This window comes from Helianthus annuus, chromosome 12, assembly GCF_002127325.2.
Source record: "Helianthus annuus cultivar XRQ/B chromosome 12, HanXRQr2.0-SUNRISE, whole genome shotgun sequence".
NCBI lineage: Eukaryota > Viridiplantae > Streptophyta > Magnoliopsida > Asterales > Asteraceae > Helianthus > Helianthus annuus.
In genome coordinates, this window is record NC_035444.2 from 156082135 (window position 1) to 156109607 (window position 27473).

General features: G+C 41.5%; 1 protein-coding gene across 4 annotated transcripts in view; it reads left to right on the plus strand.

Annotated features, from left to right (window-relative positions):
* The first annotated feature begins 831 nt into the window (after positions 1-831).
* LOC110881291 (5'-3' exoribonuclease 3-like) overlaps positions 832-27473 on the plus strand; it is a 54070-nt gene continuing 27428 nt past the window's right edge. For 3 of the 4 annotated variants that reach the window (XR_004873892.1, XM_035980466.1, XM_035980467.1), the window contains exon 1: positions 1971-2381. Coding sequence is in view for 3 of the 4 variants with exons in the window: in XM_035980466.1 (XP_035836359.1) it covers positions 2358-2381 (24 nt within the window). In the remaining variant the exon portion in view is untranslated. Of the gene's footprint in view, positions 1091-1970; positions 2382-27473 lie in introns of those variants that run through there. The other variant, XM_035980465.1, reaches the window with a different exon arrangement.

Sequence of the window (27473 nt, forward strand, 5' to 3'; positions counted from 1 at the left end):
GCAAAAGACAAATAGGGGAAAATTTCAAGCAATCCACTTGCATTAGAAATCCACTAAAGTCTTTATGGGCCTTTGTCGTTTTTGAACTTTTGTTTGGGCTTGTATGGTCGGTGGCCGATGCCACCGACTTTGTCTTTTAAGTATAAGCTAGTAATAAGACCCGCGCGCGTTGCGACGCGGATACATTGCAAACGTCGAACGGATTAGTCCAAGCGTTATGTAATGCGTTAACGTTATGAAAACACGTGTTTGGACGTATCCGGTTTAACTCAGTGTAACATATAATTGCACTGCGATTGGATCAAAACATAACGCAAATCGAATTTATACCGTACAATCATAACGTATTATATGCGACCCGACTAACTTGAATTTATACCATCAAGTTAAAACTCTCAAGGGGTGAAAGTGACATTTTACAAAGTTCAATAAAAATCTATGGGGTTAAAAATTAGATTTTCTAAACTTAAGGACTTGAGAAGTTAATAATAAGATTTGATAAAGTTGTGGGTAAAAAGAAACCTATGATAAAGTTGGGGGGTATGAAGTATACTACCAGAAACTTGGATGGTAAAAAGCAGTACTTGAGATTATATTTGGAAAAAAATGGGGCAAGCTAAAGTCAACAATGGCTGCTGGCTTTTGAGTAAGAAGCTCAAAAATGGAGAAGTTGTCGGGACATGCGTATAATACAAAAACGGAGGAATTGTCGGTGGCGGAGGCCACCGACTTTGTAATTTAAGATATCGTATAATATATGTGGATTTTGTGCGGTGAGAGAAACGGAAGTAAACGGTCTGCTCAGTATTATCGACTCCGTCGCAACGCAGTCGATTACACAATCCCTCTCTTCATCAATTAGCCATTAATATCATTAATCTGCCATTTGAATGCAGAATTCCAGTTGACGTTCCCAATCCCCCAACCGATATCGTTCCCATTTGCCCTTCCCTTAAAGATATTCCCCCGGTTCATCCAGATTACCAATCGCAAAACAGTAATTTCCAATCACCTTCGGTAATCGTTGATATATCGTTTTCAATCATCTCAGTTTTACCAATAATTTGTTCTTTGTGTTTGTATTAATCCGGTAAGATTTCTTGTAATACCACCACATCTTTTGTTTATGGTTTTGGATTATGATGATTTTAGTTCTATGGATTTATGTGATCAATTTGGGTTGGGTGTTCTATATTGGGGCAGTCAATAGCTGTGGGATAGCGGTTATGGGTTGAGATCCTGTACAAACAGTGCTAATTATAAGAACCGTAAGAACAGATCTGAACCATTGTTAATTTAAATCAAGGGTTGATATTGATTATAAATAAAACTCTTATAATTAAAAATTACTACTAACAAATTAGGGGTAATTTTGTAAATTGCTAGTCATTTGACCATTTTCTATTAAATACAAATTCCACCAAGGTTTTTTAAACTAAAATAACTTTTATATACTTCATTATTTTTTTTAAAAATATATACCATAAAATCAAGTATTTTTTATCTTTAATATGAGTACCATATTGCTATACCTTTTTGTATTTATAAAAGTGTTTTTTAAAAAAAGTTAACAAAAGGTGTTTTATATTTGTGCTAATAAGGTGCTGATTATGTGTTAATTACAAAATAATACAAACAAACACCAAAAGTAGATATAATCAGCACATCTGGTGTGCTGATAATGGAGAACGATTGAAGATGTTGTGCTAATGTCGTTTATGTTGATAATGGAGAACGATTCGAGGACGATGTGCTGATAATGAAGAACGATTAATGATGTTGTGCTAATTATATAGTGTTGTGCTGATTATATTTTTTGTAATTATTTTTAATTAGTTATAAATAAATATGGTCAAAAAGTCTAAATTACCCCTAAACTAATTTTTTATTGATGGACACTTGTCAATTATGTATTGGTTCTTATGGTTCTTACAAACTTAAGTGTTTGTATTTGATCCCATTCCTAGCGGTTATTGAGCCTTCCAAAATAGCGGTGGTCCAGAATAGTGGAACCGCTATATTGGCGGTATTGACCGTTATTATAGATGCCTTGGTTGATGTGGAATCGGAGGAAGATTTCATCGTTTACGATTAGATTATGTTTCAAATATTGGCACTTTAGAGTTTTGACTTTTGATATTACTGTTAATATTATATATGTTTTATGTTTTTTTATATGTTATGGCGTGTGTAACGATCAACTGGTGAAAAATCTAAATCTAAACGAGAGAAGGCGTGTGCGGTTACTGAAAGATGCAGAAACGCAGAAGCCCGCACGTGCAACGCGCCCCAAAAAGTGGAAGTGGAATAATGTTATATTTACGAAAGGATTGCCGTTTAAACCGTTCGATTAGCTGATGGCGGTGCTCCCCCCTTACAAGGTAAGCCATATTAGCATAGTATATATAGTATATTTTATGAGATATTCTATAGTATTTGATGTGATATTGTATCCCATATTTAGTGTGATGTTTGTTATGTTTGTTAGGCTATACCCCTATAAGTAATAGGGTCCCCTGTACACTCCATTCATTCGAAATACAATACATGAATACTTTTATGGTACAGAGCCTATAGCATCTATCCCTAGCTTTCATCCATAGCCTCAACCCTACCATATTTTGTCTTTTTCTTTTCCTTCTTTTTCATCTTTTACTCCATCAACAATGGCAGGCGATGAAGCTCACTCCCAACATTCTGATGCTAGATCCGATACCAAAACCCTTCACCCAGTTTACTCCGTTGCGAACATTCAGAACAAGATCTGGATTCGCGATGGCGTTGATACGTGGTTGAAAACCGGTGCTTGTAATTGCTTAAATTGATGTTATTACACAAGTTTTAGTTTCGAATAGCCTACTTTTGATTAGATATGTATTTTGCAGGTCTAGCAGAGTTTAAGGAGCTTTTCGGGAGCTTTACAGGTCACCGGAATGAAAAACGAGCCACCGGGAAGCGACACGGGTCAACCGGAAGCAAGGGACGCGAAAAACAGAAAGTGAAGTTTTGGGGCACCGTCGCCGACGCCCAAAGGGGCCGTCGCCGACGGTCTACGCATATCACCATCGCTCAGAATGTCCGTAGACAGCGAAGCAAGCCGTCGGCCAAAAGTGGAGAAGCAAGCACCGTCGCCGACGGGGCTTCAGGCCGTCGGCGACAGCTTCCAAATACTGACGACGTGAATTTTAGTCTTTTGGGGTTTGGAACGAGTTAAAGGGGGTTGTTGGTCATCAATTACGGGAGTTACACTTTAGTTTGTTTTTGAAACTTCATCTTGGAGCGAGAACGATCCAATTTTTCACCCACCATTCCATCTATCATCCTCTCTACAACCCGAATCAAGGACAATTCATCATCACCTTCTTGATTCGAAACCCTAGCTCCACGAATTCCCCAATCCATCAATTCACTCATCCATTCACCATCACCAATCATCCAAATCCCTAACCTTCATCCATCAATCCATCTTCAAAGCTTCACAATGATCCAATTCATGCTTCCAACATCCGGTGATCAAGTTTCTTCGATCATGCTCGGCTAATTCTTTGGAGGTTTCACCCCGGTGTAGACTTTTGTAAGGTTTAGGGTTTATTATGTTTTGTTAATTGTTTTGTGACAACTTGAATTGCGTTTGAATCTTAGACAATTGTCCTACGTTGGTATTGAATTTGCAAACTGTCGAGTGAATGATTAAATTTGACTTTGTGAAATGAGTACACGTATTTATGCCTTGTCTTTTGGTAGGATTTGCTAGTCCAAAGTAACGAAGTGTATCATGGTCCGTTGTTTACAACGATGATAGCGATTGACACCTAAGCTTTGTGATTGCGACCCGTTAATGAACTATTTCAAGTAAAACTAATTAAAATACATAGTAACCCTAAGTCTTGCAATTGTTGAAACCGGGTGTGAACCTTGTTTTATCATTATTGTTCAAACAATCATTTTTAATACTTGCATTTAGTAATCTCTCATAGTTAGTCTAATTAATCAATTTAGTAATTCTATTTCACATCTTCCAATCAAACAAAAACACAAAAATATATCTTAGCAATCAAGTGTATGGGGACCGAAAGCAATATGACATGAACTCCAACACTTACCATCCGGGCTTGAGAAATCACCCTAATTTTCGGTATGGTAATTCTTCGAATCAAATGAACCCGAATTTTCAATCGGGTAATCAAGGTGGTCAAGGTGGATCCTCGTATAATAATCGCCAAGGTGGTAACCAAGGGGGTTACCAAAGGAATTACAATCAAGGGGGTAACCAAGGATATCAAAGTCGTGAAAGCAACTATCAACGGGGTTACAACCAAAGTGGAAATGGGGGTGGTGCATCAAACTCCCAAGGTGATGAGTCGATAAGTTCGAAGTTTGATGCTATCATGAATGCCGCGAGTAATCTTACCAACTCACAACAAGCTCTTACTAACTCACAACAAGCTCTTACCAATTCATATCAAGAGTTCAAAGCCGAAGTGAAGAAAGAGTTTGAAGTGAAGGATAGGTCTCAAAAGGCATTAGAGAAGCAAGTAGGGCAACTCGCTCAAGAGATGGCTCAAATGCGTGGAAGTGGAGGAGGACTCCCAAGTGATACCACGATGAACCCCAAGCACCAAGGGTCAGGCTCGAGGAACACACGTGAGGTACCAATTAATCAAATTTCTTTGCGTAGTGGTCGAGTCATAGATAGTGGTGTTGAGCCACCATCACCCAAGTTTGTTGAAGGGGTGGTGGAAGATGCGAGTGATGATGAAGGTAAAAACGGGCAAACGGGTCAAAAGAAAAATGATCTAAAAATTAATACTAACACCCCCGTTGAGACCGTTCTTGTCCCAAAGGCTAAGGAAAAGGGCGTGGAGGTTAATACCGCCCCTTATCCCAAAGCTTTGTTGGGACCATCTAAGAAAGTGGTAAACAAGAGGGGTCCACATCAAGAAGAGATGTGGGAAATTTTTAAACAAGTTAAAATTAACTTACCACTCTTAGATGCCATTAAGCAAATACCTTCATATGCTAAATATTTGAAGGATTTATGTACCCAAAAGAGGACTCACAAGTTTCCTAAGAAACTTGATTTAACTCACCGTGGTGTTAGCCGACTTGACTCCTAAACTACCCCGTGGGATAGTCACCGATGTAATAGTTAAGGTCGAGGACTTTTACTATCCGGTGGACTTTCTTGTGTTGGATTATGTTTCCTTGGACCGAACCAAGCAACCAACGGTGATCCTTGGTCGACCATTTTTGGCAACATCGAATGCCCAAATTAATTGCAAATCGGGCACGGTCGACATGACTTTTGGTAACCGTCGGTTGCGGTTAAATGTCTTTTCGAGATTAACGGATCCTCTAGTTGGCGATGAATGTTACATGGCAGACATCGTTGACGAGTGTATACCTCTATGTGACACTAGTGTCGAAGAGGAAAACACAATAGAGGAGTGTTTCATGTTTGACAGGTTACAAGGAGAAACAAATCGGAGCATGGACGAAGAGATGAAGGAATTGGAGGTTTTGGCAACAAAGGAAGGAAGGCCTACTTGGACACATCAAGTGGAAAGTCTTCCGGAAAATATCGACACCAAGCTAAAGCCATCATTGGAAGAGCCTCCAGCGTTAGAGTTGAAGGTGCTACCCAAGCATCTTAAATATGCTTATGTGGGTGAAGGTAGCACGCTCCCGGTAATTATTGCATCTAATTTAACCGGGGAGCAAGAAGAAAAGTTAATGAAGATATTGGTCATACATAGAGCCGCTATCGGATGGACCATTGCGGATTTGAAGGGAATCAGTCCCTCGGTGGTGATGCACAAGATCATCACGGAAGATGGTATGAGTCCCTCTCGCGACACGCAACGGAGATTAAATCCAAATATGCGAGAGGTGGTCAAGAAAGAGGTATTAAAGTGGCTAGAAGCGGGTATAATATACCCTATCTCGGATAGCCAATGGGTGAGCCCGACACAAACAGTTCCAAAAAAGGCGGGTATTCAAGTCGTCACAAATGACGCAGGTGAAGAGGTCGCCACTCGGCCGGTAACCGGGTGGCGTATTTGTATTGATTATAGGAAGTTAAATGCTGCAACTTCCAAGGATCATTTCCCTTTACCATTTATTGATCAAATAGTTGAGAAATTAGCCGGACAAAAATTTTATTGTTTTCTGGATGGTTATTCCGGATACAATCAAATTGCTATACATCCGGAAGACCAAGCAAAGACTACTTTTACTTGTCCATACGGTACCTTCGCATTTAGGCGAATGCCTTTTGGACTTTGTAATGCCCTCGCCACCTTTCAAAGGTGTATGATGAGTATCTTTTCAATCGGGTAATCAAGGTGGTCAAGGTGGATCCTCGTATAATAATCGCCAAGGTGGTAACCAAGGGGGTTACCAAAGGAATTACAATCAAGGGGGTAACCAAGGATATCAAAGTCGTGAAAGCAACTATCAACGGGGTTACAACCAAAGTGGAAATGGGGGTGGTGCATCAAACTCCCAAGGTGATGAGTCGATAAGTTCGAAGTTTGATGCTATCATGAATGCCGCGAGTAATCTTACCAACTCACAACAAGCTCTTACTAACTCACAACAAGCTCTTACCAATTCATATCAAGAGTTCAAAGCCGAAGTGAAGAAAGAGTTTGAAGTGAAGGATAGGTCTCAAAAGGCATTAGAGAAGCAAGTAGGGCAACTCGCTCAAGAGATGGCTCAAATGCGTGGAAGTGGAGGAGGACTCCCAAGTGATACCACGATGAACCCCAAGCACCAAGGGTCAGGCTCGAGGAACACACGTGAGGTACCAATTAATCAAATTTCTTTGCGTAGTGGTCGAGTCATAGATAGTGGTGTTGAGCCACCATCACCCAAGTTTGTTGAAGGGGTGGTGGAAGATGCGAGTGATGATGAAGGTAAAAACGGGCAAACGGGTCAAAAGAAAAATGATCTAAAAATTAATACTAACACCCACGTTGAGACCGTTCTTGTCCCAAAGGCTAAGGAAAAGGGCGTGGAGGTTAATACCGCCCCTTATCCCAAAGCTTTGTTGGGACCATCTAAGAAAGTGGTAAACAAGAGGGGTCCACATCAAGAAGAGATGTGGGAAATTTTTAAACAAGTTAAAATTAACTTACCACTCTTAGATGCCATTAAGCAAATACCTTCATATGCTAAATATTTGAAGGATTTATGTACCCAAAAGAGGACTCACAAGTTTCCTAAGAAACTTGATTTAACTCACCGTGGTGTTAGCCGACTTGACTCCTAAACTACCCCGTGGGATAGTCACCGATGTAATAGTTAAGGTCGAGGACTTTTACTATCCGGTGGACTTTCTTGTGTTGGATTATGTTTCCTTGGACCGAACCAAGCAACCAACGGTGATCCTTGGTCGACCATTTTTGGCAACATCGAATGCCCAAATTAATTGCAAATCGGGCACGGTCGACATGACTTTTGGTAACCGTCGGTTGCGGTTAAATGTCTTTTCGAGATTAACGGATCCTCTAGTTGGCGATGAATGTTACATGGCAGACATCGTTGACGAGTGTATACCTCTATGTGACACTAGTGTCGAAGAGGAAAACACAATAGAGGAGTGTTTCATGTTTGACAGGTTACAAGGAGAAACAAATCGGAGCATGGACGAAGAGATGAAGGAATTGGAGGTTTTGGCAACAAAGGAAGGAAGGCCTACTTGGACACATCAAGTGGAAAGTCTTCCGGAAAATATCGACACCAAGCTAAAGCCATCATTGGAAGAGCCTCCAGCGTTAGAGTTGAAGGTGCTACCCAAGCATCTTAAATATGCTTATGTGGGTGAAGGTAGCACGCTCCCGGTAATTATTGCATCTAATTTAACCGGGGAGCAAGAAGAAAAGTTAATGAAGATATTGGTCATCCATAGAGCCGCTATCGGATGGACCATTGCGGATTTGAAGGGAATCAGTCCCTCGGTGGTGATGCACAAGATCATCACGGAAGATGGTATGAGTCCCTCTCGCGACACGCAACGGAGATTAAATCCAAATATGCGAGAGGTGGTCAAGAAAGAGGTATTAAAGTGGCTAGATGCGGGTATAATATACCCTATCTCGGATAGCCAATGGGTGAGCCCGACACAAACAGTTCCAAAAAAGGCGGGTATTCAAGTCGTCACAAATGACGCAGGTGAAGAGGTCGCCACTCGGCCGGTAACCGGGTGGCGTATTTGTATTGATTATAGGAAGTTAAATGCTGCAACTTCCAAGGATCATTTCCCTTTACCATTTATTGATCAAATAGTTGAGAAATTAGCCGGACAAAAATTTTATTGTTTTCTGGATGGTTATTCCGGACACAATCAAATTGCTATACATCCGGAAGACCAAGCAAAGACTACTTTTACTTGTCCATACGGTACCTTCGCATTTAGGCGAATGCCTTTTGGACTTTGTAATGCCCTCGCCACCTTTCAAAGGTGTATGATGAGTATCTTTTCAATCGGGTAATCAAGGTGGTCAAGGTGGATCCTCGTATAATAATCGCCAAGGTGGTAACCAAGGGGGTTACCAAAGGAATTACAATCAAGGGGGTAACCAAGGATATCAAAGTCGTGAAAACAACTATCAACGGGGTTACAACCAAAGTGGAAATGGGGGTGGTGCATCAAACTCCCAAGGTGATGAGTCGATAAGTTCGAAGTTTGATGCTATCATGAATGCCGTGAGTAATCTTACCAACTCACAACAAGCTCTTACTAACTCACAACAAGCTCTTACCAATTCATATCAAGAGTTCAAAGCCGAAGTGAAGAAAGAGTTTGAAGTGAAGGATAAGTCTCAAAAGGCATTAGAGAAGCAAGTAGGGCAACTCGCTCAAGAGATGGCTCAAATGCGTGGAAGTGGAGGAGGACTCCCAAGTGATACCACGATGAACCCCAAGCACCAAGGGTCAGGCTCGAGGAACACACGTGAGGTACCAATTAATCAAATTTCTTTGCGTAGTGGTCGAGTCATAGATAGTGGTGTTGAGCCACCATCACCCAAGTTTGTTGAAGGGGTGGTGGAAGATGCGAGTGATGATGAAGGTAAAAACGGGCAAACGGGTCAAAAGAAAAATGATCTAAAAATTAATACTAACACCCCCGTTGAGACCGTTCCTGTCCCAAAGGCTAAGGAAAAGGGCGTGGAGGTTAATACCGCCCCTTATCCCAAAGCTTTGTTGGGACCATCTAAGAAAGTGGTAAACAAGAGGGGTCCACATCAAGAAGAGATGTGGGAAATTTTTAAACAAGTTAAAATTAACTTACCACTCTTAGATGCCATTAAGCAAATACCTTCATATGCTAAATATTTGAAGGATTTATGTACCCAAAAGAGGACTCACAAGTTTCCTAAGAAACTTGATTTAATTGAAAATGTGAGTTCAATTCTTTCGGGTGCACTTCCACCAAAACTTCAAGATCCGGGGGCGCCCATTATTTCTATACAAGTGGGTGAATTCAAAATGACACGGGCACTTTTGGATCTTGGGGCAAGTGTGAGTATCTTGCCGGGTAGCATATATGACCAATATGATTTTGGTCCACTTCAAGTATCTAACACCACCGTGGTGTTAGCCGACTTGACTCCTAAACTACCCCGTGGGATAGTCACCGATGTAATAGTTAAGGTTGAGGACTTTTACTATCCGGTGGACTTTCTTGTGTTGGATTATGTTTCCTTGGACCGAACCAAGCAACCAACGGTGATCCTTGGTCGACCATTTTTGGCAACATCGAATGCCCAAATTAATTGCAAATCGGGCACGGTCGACATGACTTTTGGTAACCGTCGGTTGCGGTTAAATGTCTTTTCGAGATTAACGGATCCTCTAGTTGGCGATGAATGTTACATGGCAGACATCGTTGACGAGTGTATACCTCTATGTGATACTAGTGTCGAAGAGGAAAACACAATAGAGGAGTGTTTCATGTTTGACAGGTTACAAGGAGAAACAAATCGGAGCATGGACGAAGAGATGAAGGAATTGGAGGTTTTGGCAACAAAGGAAGGAAGGCCTACTTGGACACATCAAGTGGAAAGTATTCCAGAAAATATCGACACCAAGCTAAAGCCATCATTGGAAGAGCCTCCAGCGTTAGAGTTGAAGGTGCTACCCAAGCATCTTAAATATGCTTGTGTGGGTGAAGGTAGCACGCTCCCGGTAATTATTGCATCCAATTTAACCGGGGAGCAAGAAGAAAAGTTAATGAAGATATTGGTCATCCATAGAGCCGCTATCGGATGGACCATTGCGGATTTGAAGGGAATCAGTCCCTCGGTAGTGATGCACAAGATCATCACGGAAGATGGTATGAGTCCCTCTCGCGACACGCAACGGAGATTAAATCCAAATATGCGAGAGGTGGTCAAGAAAGAGGTATTTAAGTGGCTAGATGCGGGTATAATATACCCTATCTCGGATAGCCAATGGGTGAGCCCGACACAAACAGTTCCAAAAAAGGCGGGTATTCAAGTCGTCACAAATGACGCAGGTGAAGAGGTCGCCACTCGGCCGGTAACCGGGTGGCGTATTTGTATTGATTATAGGAAGTTAAATGCTGCAACTTCCAAGGATCATTTCCCTTTACCATTTATTGATCAAATAGTTGAGAAATTAGCCGGACAAAAATTTTATTGTTTTCTGGATGGTTATTCCGGATACAATCAAATTGCTATACATCCGAAAGACCAAGCAAAGACTACTTTTACTTGTCCATACGGTACCTTCGCATTTAGGCGAATGCCTTTTGGACTTTGTAATGCCCTCGCCACCTTTCAAAGGTGTATGATGAGTATCTTTTCAGATATGGTGGGGGAGTCTTTGGAAATCTTCATGGATGATTTCTCGATATTTGGGTCATCATTCGATACATGCCTTGACCAACTCGAAAAAGTTTTAAAAAGATGTGTTGAGAAAAATCTTGTTTTGAGTTGGGAAAAGAGCCATTTCATGGTTCAAGAAGGGATTGTGTTGGGGCATGTAGTGTCTAGTCGTGGGATAGAGGTCGACCGTGCAAAAGTGCAAGTCATCTCTACTTTGCCTTATCCCACGAATGTTAAGGGTATTCGATCATTTTTGGGCCATGCGGGGTTTTATAGGAGATTTATAAAAGGTTTTAGTGATATAACCAAACCTCTTTGTAAATTATTGTTAAAAGATCAACCGTTTGAATTTAACCAAGAATGTCAAAATGCTTTTAATGTGTTAAAACAAAAATTGGTTGAGGCCCCAATCTTGCAATCACCGAATTGGTCATTACCATTCGAAATTATGTGTGATGCAAGTGATTATGCGGTGGGGGCCGTGTTGGGTCAAAGGGTAGATAAGAAATCGGTTGCCATTTACTACGCAAGTAAGACTCTCTCGGATGCACAATTGAATTACACAACTACCGAGAAAGAGCTACTTGCGGTGGTATATGCGTTGGACAAGTTTCGTGCTTATATATGGGGTACTAAGGTCATTGTTTATTCTGACCATTCTGCAGTTAGGTATCTCATGGACGAGAAGGATGCGAAGCCGAGGCTAATCCGATGGGTTCTTTTGCTACAAGAGTTTGACTTGGAGATCCGAGACAAGAAAGGGAGTGAAAATGTGGTCGCGGACCATTTGTCTCGGTTGAGTGTGGAGGATTCTTCCCGCGAAGAAATTAATGAGAATTTTCCCGATGAGCAAATTTTAAAAGTTGGAATATTACCATGGTATGCTAATATTGTCAACTATTTGGTTACAGGTGACTTGCCGGCTCATTGGGATAGAAGGAAGAGGTTGCACTTCCTATCTCAAATCAAGTACTACAAGTTGGAAGAACCAGACTTATTCAAGTTTTGTCCGGATCAAGTCGTTCGAAGATGCATACCCGACGAGGAGATTCCTAGCGTCTTGATGCACTTGCATTCATTTGCTTGTGGGGGCTATTTCAGTGGTCACAAAACCGGGCACAAAGTGCTCAATAGCGACCTTTATTGGCCGACTATTTTCAAAGATGCTTTTAATTTCGCTAAAAATTGCATAGAGTGTCAAAAATTAGGGAGTATATCAAAGAGGGATGAAATGCCCATGCAACCGATCCTCATTGTAGATATTTTGATGTGTGGGGGATCGATTTCATGGGTCCATTCCCTAATTCGCATGGAAATTTATACATTTTGGTGGCGGTCGATTATGTATCCAAATGGGTCGAAGTGATTGCCACCAAAACGAATGACCACACCGTTGTTTGCAATTTTGTTCAAACGAATATAATTTCTAGATTTGGGGTTCCCCGGGTGATTATTAGTGATGGGGGATCTCATTTCAAGAACTTTAATTTTGGCAAACTACTGAAACGGTATGGTGTTGACCATCGAATTGCTACTCCCTACCACCCACAAACAAGCGGTCAAGTTGAGGTTTCCAATAGACAAATAAAAGAAATTTTGCAAAAGACCATTCGACCCGACCGGAAGGATTGGTCAACAAAGTTGAATGATGCTTTATGGGCTTATAGAACGACTCATAAAACACCTATTGGGACCACTCTTTATCGTTTAGTTTATGGGAGGAATTGTCACTTGCCGGTTGAGCTTGTGCATCGTGTGTGGTGGGCTATTAAAGAAGTTAACATGAAATACGATGATGCAGGTAAAGAGCGGAAATTAAAGCTTTGCGAGTTGGAGGAGCTTAGGGAAGAAGCGTATGAGTGTGCCTCGAAATACAAGGATGACATGAAGAGGGCACATGACGCGAAGTTGAAGCCAAAGGAGTTTGAAGTGGGTCAAAAGGTTTGGCTCTACAATTCAAGGCTTAAATACTTTCCCGGAAAGCTCAAGAGTAAGTGGATGGGCCCGTATGTGATTACACGGGTCGGAAGGCTTGGAGATGTTACAATCAAGGACCCGAAGGACGGGTCGAAGCGAACGGTTAATGGGCATCGCCTTAAACCATTTCTTGATGGTAACAACGAGAAAAAGGATGAGAAGGTGGAGTTGGTAAACTTCGTGGTAAGTGCGCCAACTTATGAGGTCAACTGAAGGGCCGGTAACAATTTTTGTAAAGTTATGTACAATTATTTAATTGTTTGAGTGTTTTAGTGTGAATTGTTTTCGTTTCCTACTAACCTTTGTAATTGTGTGAAGTCCGGACATCATAAACGGGTCTTGAAGACAAAAGGTATGTTTACAGACTTATTTGTGTGTATTAGGGACAATACACGACTTTTCGGGGGTGGTAGGGCCGTTAACGGTTTTCGCATTTAAAAATTTTAATTTATAAAAATTCACAAAAAGATTTTTAATAATTTTTAGGATTTTTTAGTGTACATAGGCCCTTTATTAAAAAGTCATAATTTTCCTCCTAGTTAAAAAAAATAAAAAAAATAATTAAAAATCAAAAAAATAAAAAAATTGGGTTTTACAGCAACCGTCGCCGACGGTGGGAATGGGCGTCGCCCACGGCCTCTAAAAATGTCCGTAGATGACAATTCACCGTAGACAGCCACTTAAGCCGTCGTCCCAGTTTTTGAATGCGCACACCGTCGCCGACGGACTCCTTCACCGTCGCCGACGGTGCCTCAATATTCGTCCGACGTTGTTTCGTTTTTGTGGCTCATAATCGCATTTAAACTCTTCCTTGGGTATCCAAACTTGACCCGAACCTCATTTTATCCACCCAATTTACCCGAAAACTTTACCAAACACCTATTGCTTTCATTCAAACCCAATTACTCAGATCCATACATTTTCATCTCTCTCTCTCCACTTCATCTTCCCCAAAACTTCCTCTAGAACCCTAATCCTTCTACTTCTCATAACTTCTTCAAATCTTCACCAAATCACTTGATTCTTGAGTCTATCTTGAGTGATTTTTCGAGAGGAACAAAAACCCCATAATAAATTCCATCAATTCTTGCTCGTTTGCAAGATTTCTGGACGTGAGTTTTAGGGTTTTGAAGAGTCTTCATCCAAATTTCTTGTTTTACACTTTTCTTTAGTTCTTCTTGTCAATCTTCATCAAAGGTATGACTTTTCACTTAAATTATGCTTTAATTTCATATGTGTTGTTGATTTCTTCCGAAATTATAAGCTTATTGTTTAAGAGTAGGTTGTTTATCACAATGTAGTATGTGTTAGTATTAATTTAAGGATGTTTGTTTGATTTGGGATGGATTTGAGCATACTTTAGTTGTAGTGATGTGATTACACTAAAACTTTGGCATGATTGAACATAGTAGTAATGTTGAACATTGTTGAAACCATGATTTTCTTTTGAAAAATCTTAGGATTAAGCATGTTGAGTTAATATAGATGATAAAATGATCAACTTTGGAAGTTTAAAAAGGCGATTTTACATCTAAAATTTGATTGAAGTTCAACATTGCATACCATGTTCAAAGTTTGAGATTGTTGAAGGTTGGAATGTACTAATTGTTGTTGTCTTTGTTTTGTGATTGTAGCCATGTTCCGAGGGGGAAAGAAAGCAAAGACTTCCGGTCAAGGTTCATCTTCGGGAGCCGGTTCGGGCTCCGGGGTATATCAAAGACGTTGGGAACAACTTAGTAACGTAGAAGAGGGTGATGGGCAACTTGAAAGACAAGATTGGAATTGGGAAGAGGCTAAGAACAGTGAGTCGGCCTCGGCATGGAAGGAAGAGAAAACAAAGGCTCTTTCTAGATACAATAATAAGAGGTTGGAAGCCAAGATGTGGAAGATGAAAATGGTTACGGGCATTTCAAAACCCGTACCCGACAGGGCAGTTTGTGAACGTACGGTGGATGTTGAAGAGTTTAGGAAGATTGGTATAGTGCAAAGGTTTGAGAAACTCGGTTGGGAACGGGTGATTGACTGGTGTGATGACATCACCACTCGGGTATACTTGGGGGCAGTTTGTGAGTGGCTATCCACCCTTCGTTTTGAACACTCTGATAGGCCGGCTCATAGGTGGAAGTTGATTGGTAACATTGGAAAAAATCAAATGGTCATGTCTTTTGAACATATGAATGTTATAGCGAGGTTTGATTCGCTTGGGGTCGACGCGTATGACTATTATGGGTATGATCAGTTTTTGGACAACAAGAAAAACGATGCGGACCCAGTGAGGCTTTTAGAGGACACCCTACCGGGTTCTGGGGGTGCAGGTGATGCAAGGGCAGATTTGTCTCTAATGGGAAAAATACTTCAAGGTATCTCGTTGGAGAACATTATGGTACGGTTCGGAGGCCGTGGAATGGTGAAGGCACCCGACTGTCGGGTTGTGCATGCATTGTTATATGGGACGCCCAAGCTCTCGTGGCGCCAAATTGTTATGATTAACACATGGGATACACGGGAATCGTTTAAACGCAAAATGATTCCTTATCCAAGGTTGATTAGCGCCATGATTCTCCAACAAAATGCATTACCTCAAAACTCACTGTGGGTGTCCAAGCCCATTGATCAATTCAACTTCGCTTCTATGAGGCGACATTGGAGAATAACCGTGAAAGCTTTTGGGCATTTGCACACGGTTGAAGATGAGCAAGGGGATAGTTATCGGTTCAACGACAAAGAGGGTGATGAAGAAGGTGATGAAGAAGGGGGCGATGAGGAGATGCCCGATGTTGAGGAGGACATTGATCCTTCCGGTCCACGGGGACCGAGGCGCAGGTACAGGAAGAAGCATAGGGAAATCTCTGCCAATGTGGCAGATTTTGTGAACCAAAGGCAAATACCGTCATATCGGTTGTGGAACCGTGGGGATCAAGCGATCTACGACAATGTGTCGGCGGGTATTGGTGAAGCAAGAGAGTACCATGCTAGTAGAAAGGAATGGGAAGAGGCGCAAGGGGCGTACTCGCAACAACAATGGGGTTTTCAATCATCTTTTCGCGAGAGGGTGGAAAAGCAGTTGGAGGAACAGCAGCTGCAATATGCGTTGCAACAATCACAAATGGAACGCATGATACAGCTGCAAGAAGAGGAAAGGGCCAGCAGACAAGCATGGGAGGAAGAGGATGCTAGGCGCCGAAATGCACAAGCAGAGTTGGACCAACGCCGATGGGGGGCGATGGCTTTCTCCAACCAGATGGCGCTTAATAATTTCAAGGTGCTCCATGACCAAGAACGCCACCAACGTGATTATCAAGCCGGTCTCCCATATGCTGAACATTCGGGGTGGACCGATTACCCCAACCTTCCTCGCCCGCAAGGGCCATCCGATCCCACCCCTCATTGGCCCGAAGCAGTCGGCTCGAGTTTCGTTCCGATGCCGTACCAACTGCCACCTCAACAAGAGTCAAGCCCACTGGATAACTATAGGGATATGTTTGAGGCCCTTACTGGTTATCCGTACCAGCCGAACCCGCCAGTGAACCCTAATGAGAGATATCAGCGGTAGAGGCGAGGTACGTTTTTTGTTGTTGTTGTTGTATATTTTTATTTTGTTTCCGTTATTATCATTTTGTTATTTAAATTATCGCCTAGTTAAATGAACGTTGTGGGTGTGTTCCCTATATAACCCTCACGAGACCTACTCGTCCTCCCAAGCTATTGGGGGGTTTAAAAGGGCTTGTTGCTTACGCTAAATGCAACCGTGATTCCTACGAAAGTGAGTTAGGTTTGTTGTTGTTGTAAAATATTTTCCACATAAATCGAAGTGAAATAACGCATGATTTGGTAACGTGTTCGTAAAAAGGGTAGAACTAAGTAACTAACAAATTTTGATGGTTGTGAGAAGCATGCTTCTACACAAGGATTAGAATTTGTAGGTACAACATGTTCGCGGCACAACCATTTTTACGAAGAGACGAAGGATATGAGCATCAAGCGACAAAAATCAGGTGCATGTGTTTCTTTTTACTTTGATTTTTTAGTTAAGAATAAGTGGATTGTATTGTGTATTTTAATTTCCGGGGTGAAAAATTGGGAAGATTAGTCGTGTCACATTCCTTGGGCATTTTTAAAACTCTAGTTCTTACACATTGAGTACAATATGTATTTCAAGTGTGGGGATGGGGGAGTAGTAAAAATTTTCGAGTTTGACCCGCTCATTTAAACACTACACATTGAGGACAATGTTTACCTCAAGTGTGGGGATGGGGGAAAAATTTCAAAAATTTTTCAAAAAGTTCTTGTCTCAAAAGCGATCGTAAACAAAACAAGTAACTAAGTCAACGAGGGATGTCACAAACCATTTGGTCTTTTGTCATGGTCAAGTTCAAGTTAATAGCATGACGGGTATTTAGTGGGTGGCTATTTGGGAATAATCCGCCTAAGAAACTAGTTGTTTATGCATGTCACATACCATACCCTTCTAGATATGTGAGAATTTGAGCCACTTTTATATCATAGATTACATGTTTGTGTTTCTTTGTTTGAGTGGACCATTAGTCATATATTGTAGAACTTGCAACTTGTGATACGTTTAAGACTATAGACCGAATACAAGCACGAGAATGATTAAGGCATTAGGTAAACTTTTTCTCTTAAAACCATTTATCTATCCTTACCCAAATAAATCCCCTAGTTGCCCAATTTGAGCCTAAACCTTTCGTTTGACCACCTATAGCCCATAACCATAAGCCTTTTCTTTTTAAACCCGTGTGATGAAAATTCGATTTTAGGAATTCAAGTTTGTATAGTTGCTTTGAAAAAAAAAATCCATCAAAATCAGAAAATGTTATGAAAAAGAGTAAAAATTGAGAAAAATACAAAAAGAAGTGTTAGTAGTCGTTGAATAAAAGGCGAAAGTTGTTACCTCATGGTTGATAGTTATATCTAGTTTTGTTTAGTTTAGTGGTTTGTAATAAAAATCGAATTTTTCATCACCTTAGCCACTTTAAATATCCTATTTCCTACCCTTAACCTAGCCCCGTTACAACCCTTACAAAGACCTTTTGACTTGTGCTTAGTGTTCGTGATCAATAGTGGAGAATGATTGAGTTGCAAGCTTATGCGGGTATATGTTCTAATCGGTTTGAGTGCATATTCTTTGAAGTGCTAATACATTATAAACATTAGCCAATTTGTAAGCCGAGTGGAGAGAACATTGTGAGGGATGTGCATGAACTGTTAGTTTCACGGGCGGGTTAATCTTGGGTAACCATTTGTGCATCTAAAAGCACGTTACCATTAAATGCATTGAATATTGTAAAGAGTTTGAACTTTAGCATGACATTAGACCTTAACCTTTGTCTCGGGAATGGGATGTATATTCGTTGTTCGACCCACGTGAAAGTGAAAAACAGATTTCCTTGAGGGCAAGCAAAAGACAAGTGTGGGGATGTGATACGTGGTTGAAAACCGGTGCTTGTAATTGCTTAAATTGATGTTATTACACAAGTTTTAGTTTCGAATAGCCTACTTTTGATTAGATATGTATTTTGCAGGTCTAGCAGAGTTTAAGGAGCTTTTCGGGAGCTTTACAGGTCACCGGAATGAAAAACGAGCCACCGGGAAGCGACACGGGTCAACCGGAAGCAAGGGACGCGAAAAACAGAAAGTGAAGTTTTGGGGCACCGTCGCCGACGCCCAAAGGGGCTGTCGCCGACGGTCTATGCATATCACCGTCGCTCAGAATGTCCGTAGACAGCGAAGCAAGCCGTCGGCCAAAAGTGGAGAAGCAAGCACCGTCGCCGACGGGGCTTCAGGCCGTCGGCGACGGCTTCCAAATACTGACGACGTGAATTTTAGTCTTTTGGGGTTTGGAACGAGTTAAAGGGGGTTGTTGGTCATTAATTACGGGAGTTACACTTTAGTTTGTTTTTGAAACTTCATCTTGGAGCAAGAACGATCCAATTTTTCACCCACCATTCCATCTATCATCCCCTCTACAACCCGAATCAAGGACAATTCATCATCACCTTCTTGATTCGAAACCCTAGCTCCACGAATTCCCCAATCCATCAATTCACTCATCCATTCACCATCACCAATCATCCAAATCCCTAACCTTCATCCATCAATCCATCTTCAAAGCTTCACAATGATCCAATTCATGCTTCCAACATCCGGTGATCAAGTTTCTTCGATCATGCTCGGCTAATTCTTTGGAGGTTTCACCCCGGTGTAGACTTTTGTAAGGTTTAGGGTTTATTATGTTTTGTTAATTGTTTTGTGACAACTTGAATTGCGTTTGAATCTTAGACAATTGTCCTACGTTGGTATTGAATTTGCAAACTGTCGAGTGAATGATTAAATTTGACTTTGTGAAATGAGTACACGTATTTATGCCTTCTCTTTTGGTAGGATTTGCTAGTCCAAAGTAACAAAGTGTATCATGGTCCGTTGTTTACAACGTTGATAGCGATTGACACCTAAGCTTTGTGATTGCGACCCGTTAATGAACTATTTCAAGTAAAACTAATTAAAATACATAGTAACCCTAAGTCTTGCAATTGTTGAAACCGGGTGTGAACCTTGTTTTATCATTATTGTTCAAACAATCATTTTTAATACTTGCATTTAGTAATCTCTCATAGTTAGTCTAATTAATCAATTTAGTAATTCTATTTCACATCTTCCAATCAAACAAAAACACAAAAATATATCTTAGCAATCTTCATAATTGTGACAACTTCATAGTTCAATCAAATCCATACACAAACCACATACTCTTCGTGGTTCGACCCCTCACTACCACTAGCTATTTGTTAAGGGTAATTAGGGTATATAAATATTATCTTTGACCGGAGCACGACACTCCGATCAGGCGTCAAGGTCACGTACTCCGCTTGGGTCAAGCTTTTTAAGCTCCATGCGAGAGGTTATCGTGTTCTTGACCACATCGATGGCACTACTGCTCCGGAGAAGACTGCGCCGACTTACGAGTCGTGGGCGGAGATCGATGCCATAGTCCTTCAGTGGATCTATGGCACCCTCTCGGATGAACTGTTGCTTCGGGTTTTAGACGCCGACTCTAGCGCACGTACCGCATGGCAGAAAATACAAAACATCTTCATTAGCAACAAGAGTTCAAGGGTTGCCACCTTAGAACATGAATTCACAAATATCACTTTGTCATCATGCTCTTCTTTGGATGAATACTGCCAAAAGCTCAAAGATTTGGCGGAGCAGCTTGGTGATGTCGATCACCCGGTCAATGAAGCACGCCTCGTTTTGCAGTTGGTAAGGGGGCTGCCACCGGAGTTTGACACGGTGGCCTCCTTCATCAATCAGTCGAGCACTACATGGGACAACGCACGGAGCATGCTACAGTTGGAACAACACCGTCAAAACGCTCGGCAACAACCCGTCCTCGTTGCTTCATGTCACACCCCGATTTCCACGTGTCTCACCGGTGGGCCCGGTGGGGGATTTCCGTGACGATGTTGGCAACAATATAGTCAAACCACACAATTTTATAATGCACAGCGGAAGCATAAGATAAATATATAATTTCAACCTCTGATCGTAATATCAAAATGTATTACAGAAGTCGAATATCCACAGTGGATCGTAAATAGTCATAAATTATTGTTCCATCAGATACTGCAATCAAGCTTGCGAGGCTTATCCCGACGCTAGGGAGCTAATACCAGCCAATTACGTTTAGGTACCTGCACTTAATCTTTTTGGGGAAAATACGTCAGTTTACACTGGTAAATACATTCAACTGACACATTTGAAAATGTTTATTAAAATTGATTTGAATGCACAAGGCACAAACTCTTTTATAACTTGGGAAAATTCATAATGATCTTGTGAACGTTTTACATGTTCTTTTATGCGTTCAGTAGCCCGGGTCGTGCCGGGTTAAAGATTTATAGACACACCACGTTTGCGTAAAACCGTAGTATAAAAACCAACGGCTACGTCTTTTAATTTTAATGTCGACACTTTATACCGGGTGTACGCCTACACCGGGATGTCGATGGTCGTGGCCATTTCGTAAAATGATGCCAAGGATATCCGGGACAACGGTCATTAAACCCCCCAAAGGCTTATAAGCAACAAAACTGTTTAAATGAGCCGATCATATTTAATCAATTAACCACCTAAGCGATGGAATTATATAATGCTCAATCAAGCGGTATTAATATACCGTAACCCAAGCCCGTATAGGGGAAATAAGTTAAAGTATTTACCTTTGCAAGTATAAATCCTTAATTAAGATCAAGTCACCGATAGCTTTTACTGGGGCTCCTAATCTGGAGCGAAGGTTTTAATTAACCTCTTAGAATCCTAACGGTCCTTATATTAGCCGTAGCTTAAACCGGTTGATTCCGATATATAGATATGGTTAATTCGCACGAAAAGGCGAAAACCGAGAATGGAGTATGATTTGGACCCAACAAGTTCAGTGACTTGTTTTATATGGGTTTATAGTTCATACTCTGGATTTTGGGGTTCAAATAATATAATTTGACCCATATCGGCTATTGCATGAAAACTAGTTTCATGAGCCGTACCGTGTGCGCAAATAGGCGAAACGGTTAACCATAAGTGTCGTACGCTTATTTCCTAAGTCAATATGCCTTGAAAGTATTTTGGTATCAGTAAGATACCTTCCGTAATGCCCGTAACGAGTTTAAGTTTATATTATGCCCCGTAGGGGCTTTTCGGTCATTTTAAAGACTTTAAAAGGGCTTTTAGAGTTCTACAGGAAATCTGAGTTTCCCGAACAGCTTATAAAGCTTAAAATACTTTATTTATTATTTAAAACCAGTAGCAACTGGAATCGGGTCAAAAGACCTTGTAGAACTCCCGTTTTGGCCAAAAAGGGCATATTCGGTATTTACCGAACCGTAGCCATAACCGCAGGTTATGAGCAAGGTCAAAATTATTAAAAATATTTAAAATTCCCAAAATATTATTTTACCACAGTGGGTAAAAGTTTTGGTGACGAAAACTTGGGTTAGATGGGCGTTATGCTAATTGCGCCGTTAATTACAAAACTTTCTTAAAAGTGCGCCTTTTAGCATAACTCTCATTCTAGACCCCGGATTGACGCGAAACTTTAAGGACATGCTTATAATTTACTAAGCAAGGTTTTGTTCCGTTCACGTGTCCGAAATACTCGTTTTAATTTTAAAAGGCCGTTACGGTCAACTTTTAGGCGAATGACGGAAATACGTAAAAGACTTGGATAACTCATGAACCGACCACAGAGGCGTATACCAACATGTGACCTGGTCCTAAGAGAGTCCTAAGGTATATTTATACCTCACTAAAACGGGTCAGTACTGAAGTCAAAGCAAAAGTCAAACTTTTGCGACATTCGGCTCCGAACCGGTTCTATATAGTAAATGATCGATTCAAACGAGCGCAAATAGGTTTATATACTTATTATCATGTTTTATGATTGTCAAAACAGGTTCCATAACATATACATTACAGATTATGCATAAATCGCTAAGATAGCTTTCTGTTGACTTTTTAACCGCACGTTTGACTCGACATTTGACATAGTTAGAGTGGTGATCAGGGGGAACCATTTTAGAGGTTTATTACCCACGTAAATACCAACTCATAACCACTTTTGATTCGTCATAAGACTGAACCATTACTGATTTATTGTAAAGTCAAACCGTAGTTACGACGGTTTGGTTTTTAGCTAAAAACTAAGCATAAACTGAACTATGGATGATCAAGGTAACTTACAGAAGTTAGTACTTGAATATAGAGCAGAGAAGAAACACTTGGGAGCCTTTAGAATGGCCAGAGATGTGTGTTTGAGTTGTTGTGAATGTTATGCACACAAAGGTGCTATTTATAGCCAAGAACAAGCCCCTATGATCATTACAACTACCACAATAGTCCAGAGATGATGGGTAGGTGTCCTAGAGGTGTATGGGTCGTGTAGGGGGCGCCCATGCTCCATTAATTGGTGTTTGATCGTTCAAAAGCTCCAAAAGGCAAGAAACTACAAAGTTTCTGCATCTGGGCACTTTACGCGGCCCGCATGGGAGTTCCCATGCATTTTAATGCGGGTCGCCTAAAGATCAAATAACAGACGCGAAACAAAGGAGGCTCGCGGCCCGCCTCAACTAATCCTTAACCTTCACGCGGGTCGCCTAAGGTTAAGATTTCAGGATTTTTAAATCTTTTTGTAATGATTACAGAATCTGGCCATTAATAACGAAATCTTTCGCAATGATTCGCCTGACCTTTCGGTTTTGAAGGGGTAACTTTGCGGTTTGGCCCTCGGTTATTTACCGATAGGGGCCTCGTGTTATTTACCCGCTTTATTAAGTCCCCGTTTTATTTATTTAATTGTTCAGAAAGCCTTAACTTTCATTATTGACGCTTTTAACCCTTCTTCTACGAATTCGATCGTAACTTTCTTGTTTCATATCGAAACTTCGCGAAATTTATATATATTATTTTAGTGAGGGTATAATACCGTTACAAAGTCTTTGGAACGTTAAAGGGTCACTCAGAGGTATTATTAAACATGTTGACACAGTTAACCCCTGTAGTTTGTAATCTCTCACTTTCTTCCGCGTTTTGTTTTTGTACGATCTTTAATTTATTCGTTTGAAGGTTTAAGCATTATTTAGGGATACTATACAGTATATTTACCCTTGTTGACATTTTATAACCCTCGAATTTTTATACTTTCAAGGTTTGTCAAAATTAGTCCTTTATTTATTATAGATGCCACGTGTAAACAAATGACACGTGTTAGCACATCATTGGACACAAAAATTCGAGGTGTTACATCCTCACCCCCTTAAAATAAATCTCGACCCGAGATTTACTCAAATAAATAGGGGTATTTTTCTTTCATTGTAGCTTCGACTTCCCACGTATATTCAGGACCTCTACGAGCATCCCATTTGACTTTTACAATCGGTACGTGCTTTCTGCGAAGTTTCTTCACCTGTCGATCTTCAATCGACAAAGGTTTTTCTATGAACTTTAAGCTCTCATCTATATGCACATCTGTGTGCGGGATCACCAACGATTCGTCGGCGAAGCACTTCTTGAGATTGCAGATGTGGAACACATTGTGAATTCCATTGAGTTCTTCAGGCAAGTTTAGTTTATAGGCAACTGATCCGACTCGTTCAATGACCTCAAAAGGTCCTATGTATCTCGGACTCAGTTTGCCCTTCTTGCCGAAACGCATCACCCCTTTCCAAGGCGACACCTTAAGTAATACTTTTTCACCCACTTCGAAGTGAAAATCCTTACGCTTTGGATCAGCGTAGCTCTTCTGCCTATCGCGGGCAGCCTTGAGACGTTCCCGGATCTGGACAATCTTGTCCGTCGTCTGGAAAACAATCTCTGGTCCCGACAATTGGACCTCTCCTACTTCCGCCCAACAAACAGGCGATCTACATTTCCTACCATATAATGCCTCAAAAGGCGCAGCCTTTATGCTGGTGTGGTAGCTATTATTGTAGGAGAATTCGATCAGGGGTAGGTTTTTATCCCAGTTACCACCTAAATCGATCGCACATGCCCGAAGCATGTCTTCTAGCGTTTGGATAGTACGCTCACTTTGACCGTCCGTCTGTGGATGGTAAGCCGTACTAAAATTTAAACGCGTGCCCAAAGATTGCTGGAAACTTTTCCAGAAGTGAGATGTGTATCTAGTATCCCTGTCGGAGATAATAGACACAGGTATGCCGTGTAAGGCTACAACCTTATCAACATAAAGTTGGGCTAACATATCGGAGCTATACGTCTCCTTGATGGGTAGAAAATGAGCTGATTTAGTCAGCCTATCAACTATGACCCATATCGTATCATTTCCTTTCCTGGTTTTGGGTAACTTGGTTATGAAGTCCATAGTTACGCATTCCCACTTCCACTCGGGAAGTTCAGGCTGTTGTAGCAAGCCAGACGGCTTTTGGTGCTCGGCTTTGACTTGAGCACAAGTCAAGCACTTTGCTACATGGGCGGCTACAGACTTTTTCAAGCCTATCCACCAATAATTTGCCTTTAAGTCTTGGTACATCTTATCAGCACCAGGATGGACTGAGTATTTGGAACTATGGGCTTCCTGGAGAACAACATCACGTAGTCCTCCATATATCGGAACCCATATACGTCCGTTCAGTCTAAGAATTCCATCCTTGCTAAGAGTCAACTGCTCCTCAGTTACTCCCAGCTTTTCATTAGGGTAATTAGCTTCCAACACAGCCTCACGCTGCGCAGCTAATATCCTTTCTATCAAATTATTCTTAACCTCAATGCTCTTGGCATTGATTCGAATGGGTTTTACCCTTTCTTTCCTGCTCAAGGCATCGGCGACTACATTCGCCTTGCCGGGATGGTACCTGATTTCACAGTCATAATCATTCAGGGTTTCCATCCAACGGCGTTGCCTCATGTTCAATTCCTTCTGGTTGAACAGGTGCTGGAGGCTTTTGTGATCAGAATAAATCACAAATTTAATGCCATAAAGGTAGTGCCTCCACAACTTAAGTGCAAATACAACGGCACCCAACTCCAAATCATGGGTGGTGTAATTCTTTTCATGCACCTTTAATTGCCTTGAAGCATAGGCAATCACCTTGCCCTTCTGCATAAGCACACACCCCATGCCTGTGTGTGATGCATCGCAGTAGACTACGAATTCATCTGTACCTTCCGGTAATGTCAACACAGGTGCGTTGCTTAGCTTCTGCTTCAGTATTTCGAAGGACTCTTGCTGCTTCGGGCCCCAAATGTACTTTTCTTTCTTCTTGGTCAAGGAAGTCAAGGGCGCAGCAATCCTTGAAAAATTTTCAATAAATCTTCGGTAGTATCCTGCTAACCCCAGGAAACTACGAATCTCGGTAGGCGTCTTTGGCTCTTGCCAGTTCATGACTGCCTCTACCTTAGCGGGATCCACTTGGATACCACGCTCACTCACCACGTGTCCTAAAAACTGAACTTCTCGTAGCCAGAATTCACATTTCGAGAATTTGGCGTAGAGTTTCTCACGTTGTAGTAATTCGAGAATGCAACGGAGATGCTTCTCGTGGTCAGCTTGATTCTTGGAATAGATAAGGATATCGTCGATGAAGACTATGACGAATTTGTCTAAGTACGGCTTGCAAACGCGGTTCATGAGATCCATGAATGCAGCCGGTGCATTTGTGAGCCCAAAAGGCATCACTAGGAACTCGTAATGACCATAGCGAGTCCTAAATGCAGTCTTGTGTACATCTTCATCTCTGACCCTTAGTTGATGATAGCCCGACCTTAAGTCGATCTTGGAGAAGTAACTCGCTCCTTGCAGCTGATTGAATAGATCATCGATCCTTGGTAAAGGATATCTATTCTTTATGGTAACTTTATTCAGCTCTCTATAGTCGATGCACAACCGCATTGATCCGTCCTTCTTCTTTACAAATAGGACAGGAGCTCCCCAGGGAGATGAACTAGGTCTGATAAAACCCTTCGCCAGCAGTTCATCCAACTGGGTCCTCAGTTCTTTCATTTCCGTTGGCGCTAGTCTGTAAGGTGCTCTGGCTATTGGAGCTGCTCCAGGAATGATGTCAATTCTGAACTCCACTTGTCTATCTGGTGGCAAACCAGGTAGTTCTTCAGGAAAAACCTCGGGGTATTCAGAAATGACAGGAAGATCCTCGATCTTCGGCTTTGGTTCTTCAATTATCACTTGAGCCATGTAAATTACACAGCCTCTGTTCAAACATCTTGAAGCTTTCAGCATAGATACGTCTTCGGGCAATCCGAACTGCGTATCCGCTCGAATGGTAAGAGATTCACTACTCGGAGTCTTTAAAACTATTTGCCTCTTGCCGCAAATGATTTGGGCCTGATTACGGGATAACCAGTCCATGCCTAGCACGATGTCAAAACCCGCCAGTTTGAAAGGAAGTAGAGATAAAGGAAAAGAATGGTTCCTAATGGATATTTCACATCCTTCTAGAACGGTAGAGACGGTTTCTATCGTGCCGTCTGCCAACTCTACTTCGTATTTTACGTCGAGGGTTTTGATAGGCATATTTAGTAGTTGGCAAAATTTCTGGTCTACAAAGGACTTATCAGCGCCAGAATCGAACAGTACTCTTGCAAATATATTATTTACGAGAAAAGTACCTGTAAGCACATTGTCGTCCTTAACCGCTTCCTTTGCATCCAAGCGAAAAACTCTCGCATTCGACTTCTTCGTCTCTTCCGCCTTCTTGGCATACTTCGGGCAATTACTCTTTATGTGCCCCTTTTCGTTACAATTAAAGCAGGTTGCGTCCTTTATCTTTTTGCACTCCACCGTCTTATGATCCTTGGACTTGCATAGCCCACAGGATGGAGTCTTTTGTTGCGACTGTGAACCAGACGCAAACCTACACTTCCCGGAGTGTGGTTTCTTGCAGACCTTGCAGTGAGGTCTTCCATCAGCTTGCCCCTCCTTCTTTGCCTCCGACCCTCTCTTTCCTTCACCGTTTCCACGGTGCTTTTTCCCAGACTTTCGTGAGGTTTCATCCTCACGCTTTCGCTTTTCAGCCTCCTTGCTCCTTTGTGCCCTCAGATGGACAGCATCAAGTGTAAGAGACAAGGAGAGGTCAGTAACTGACCTGAAGGTCGTCG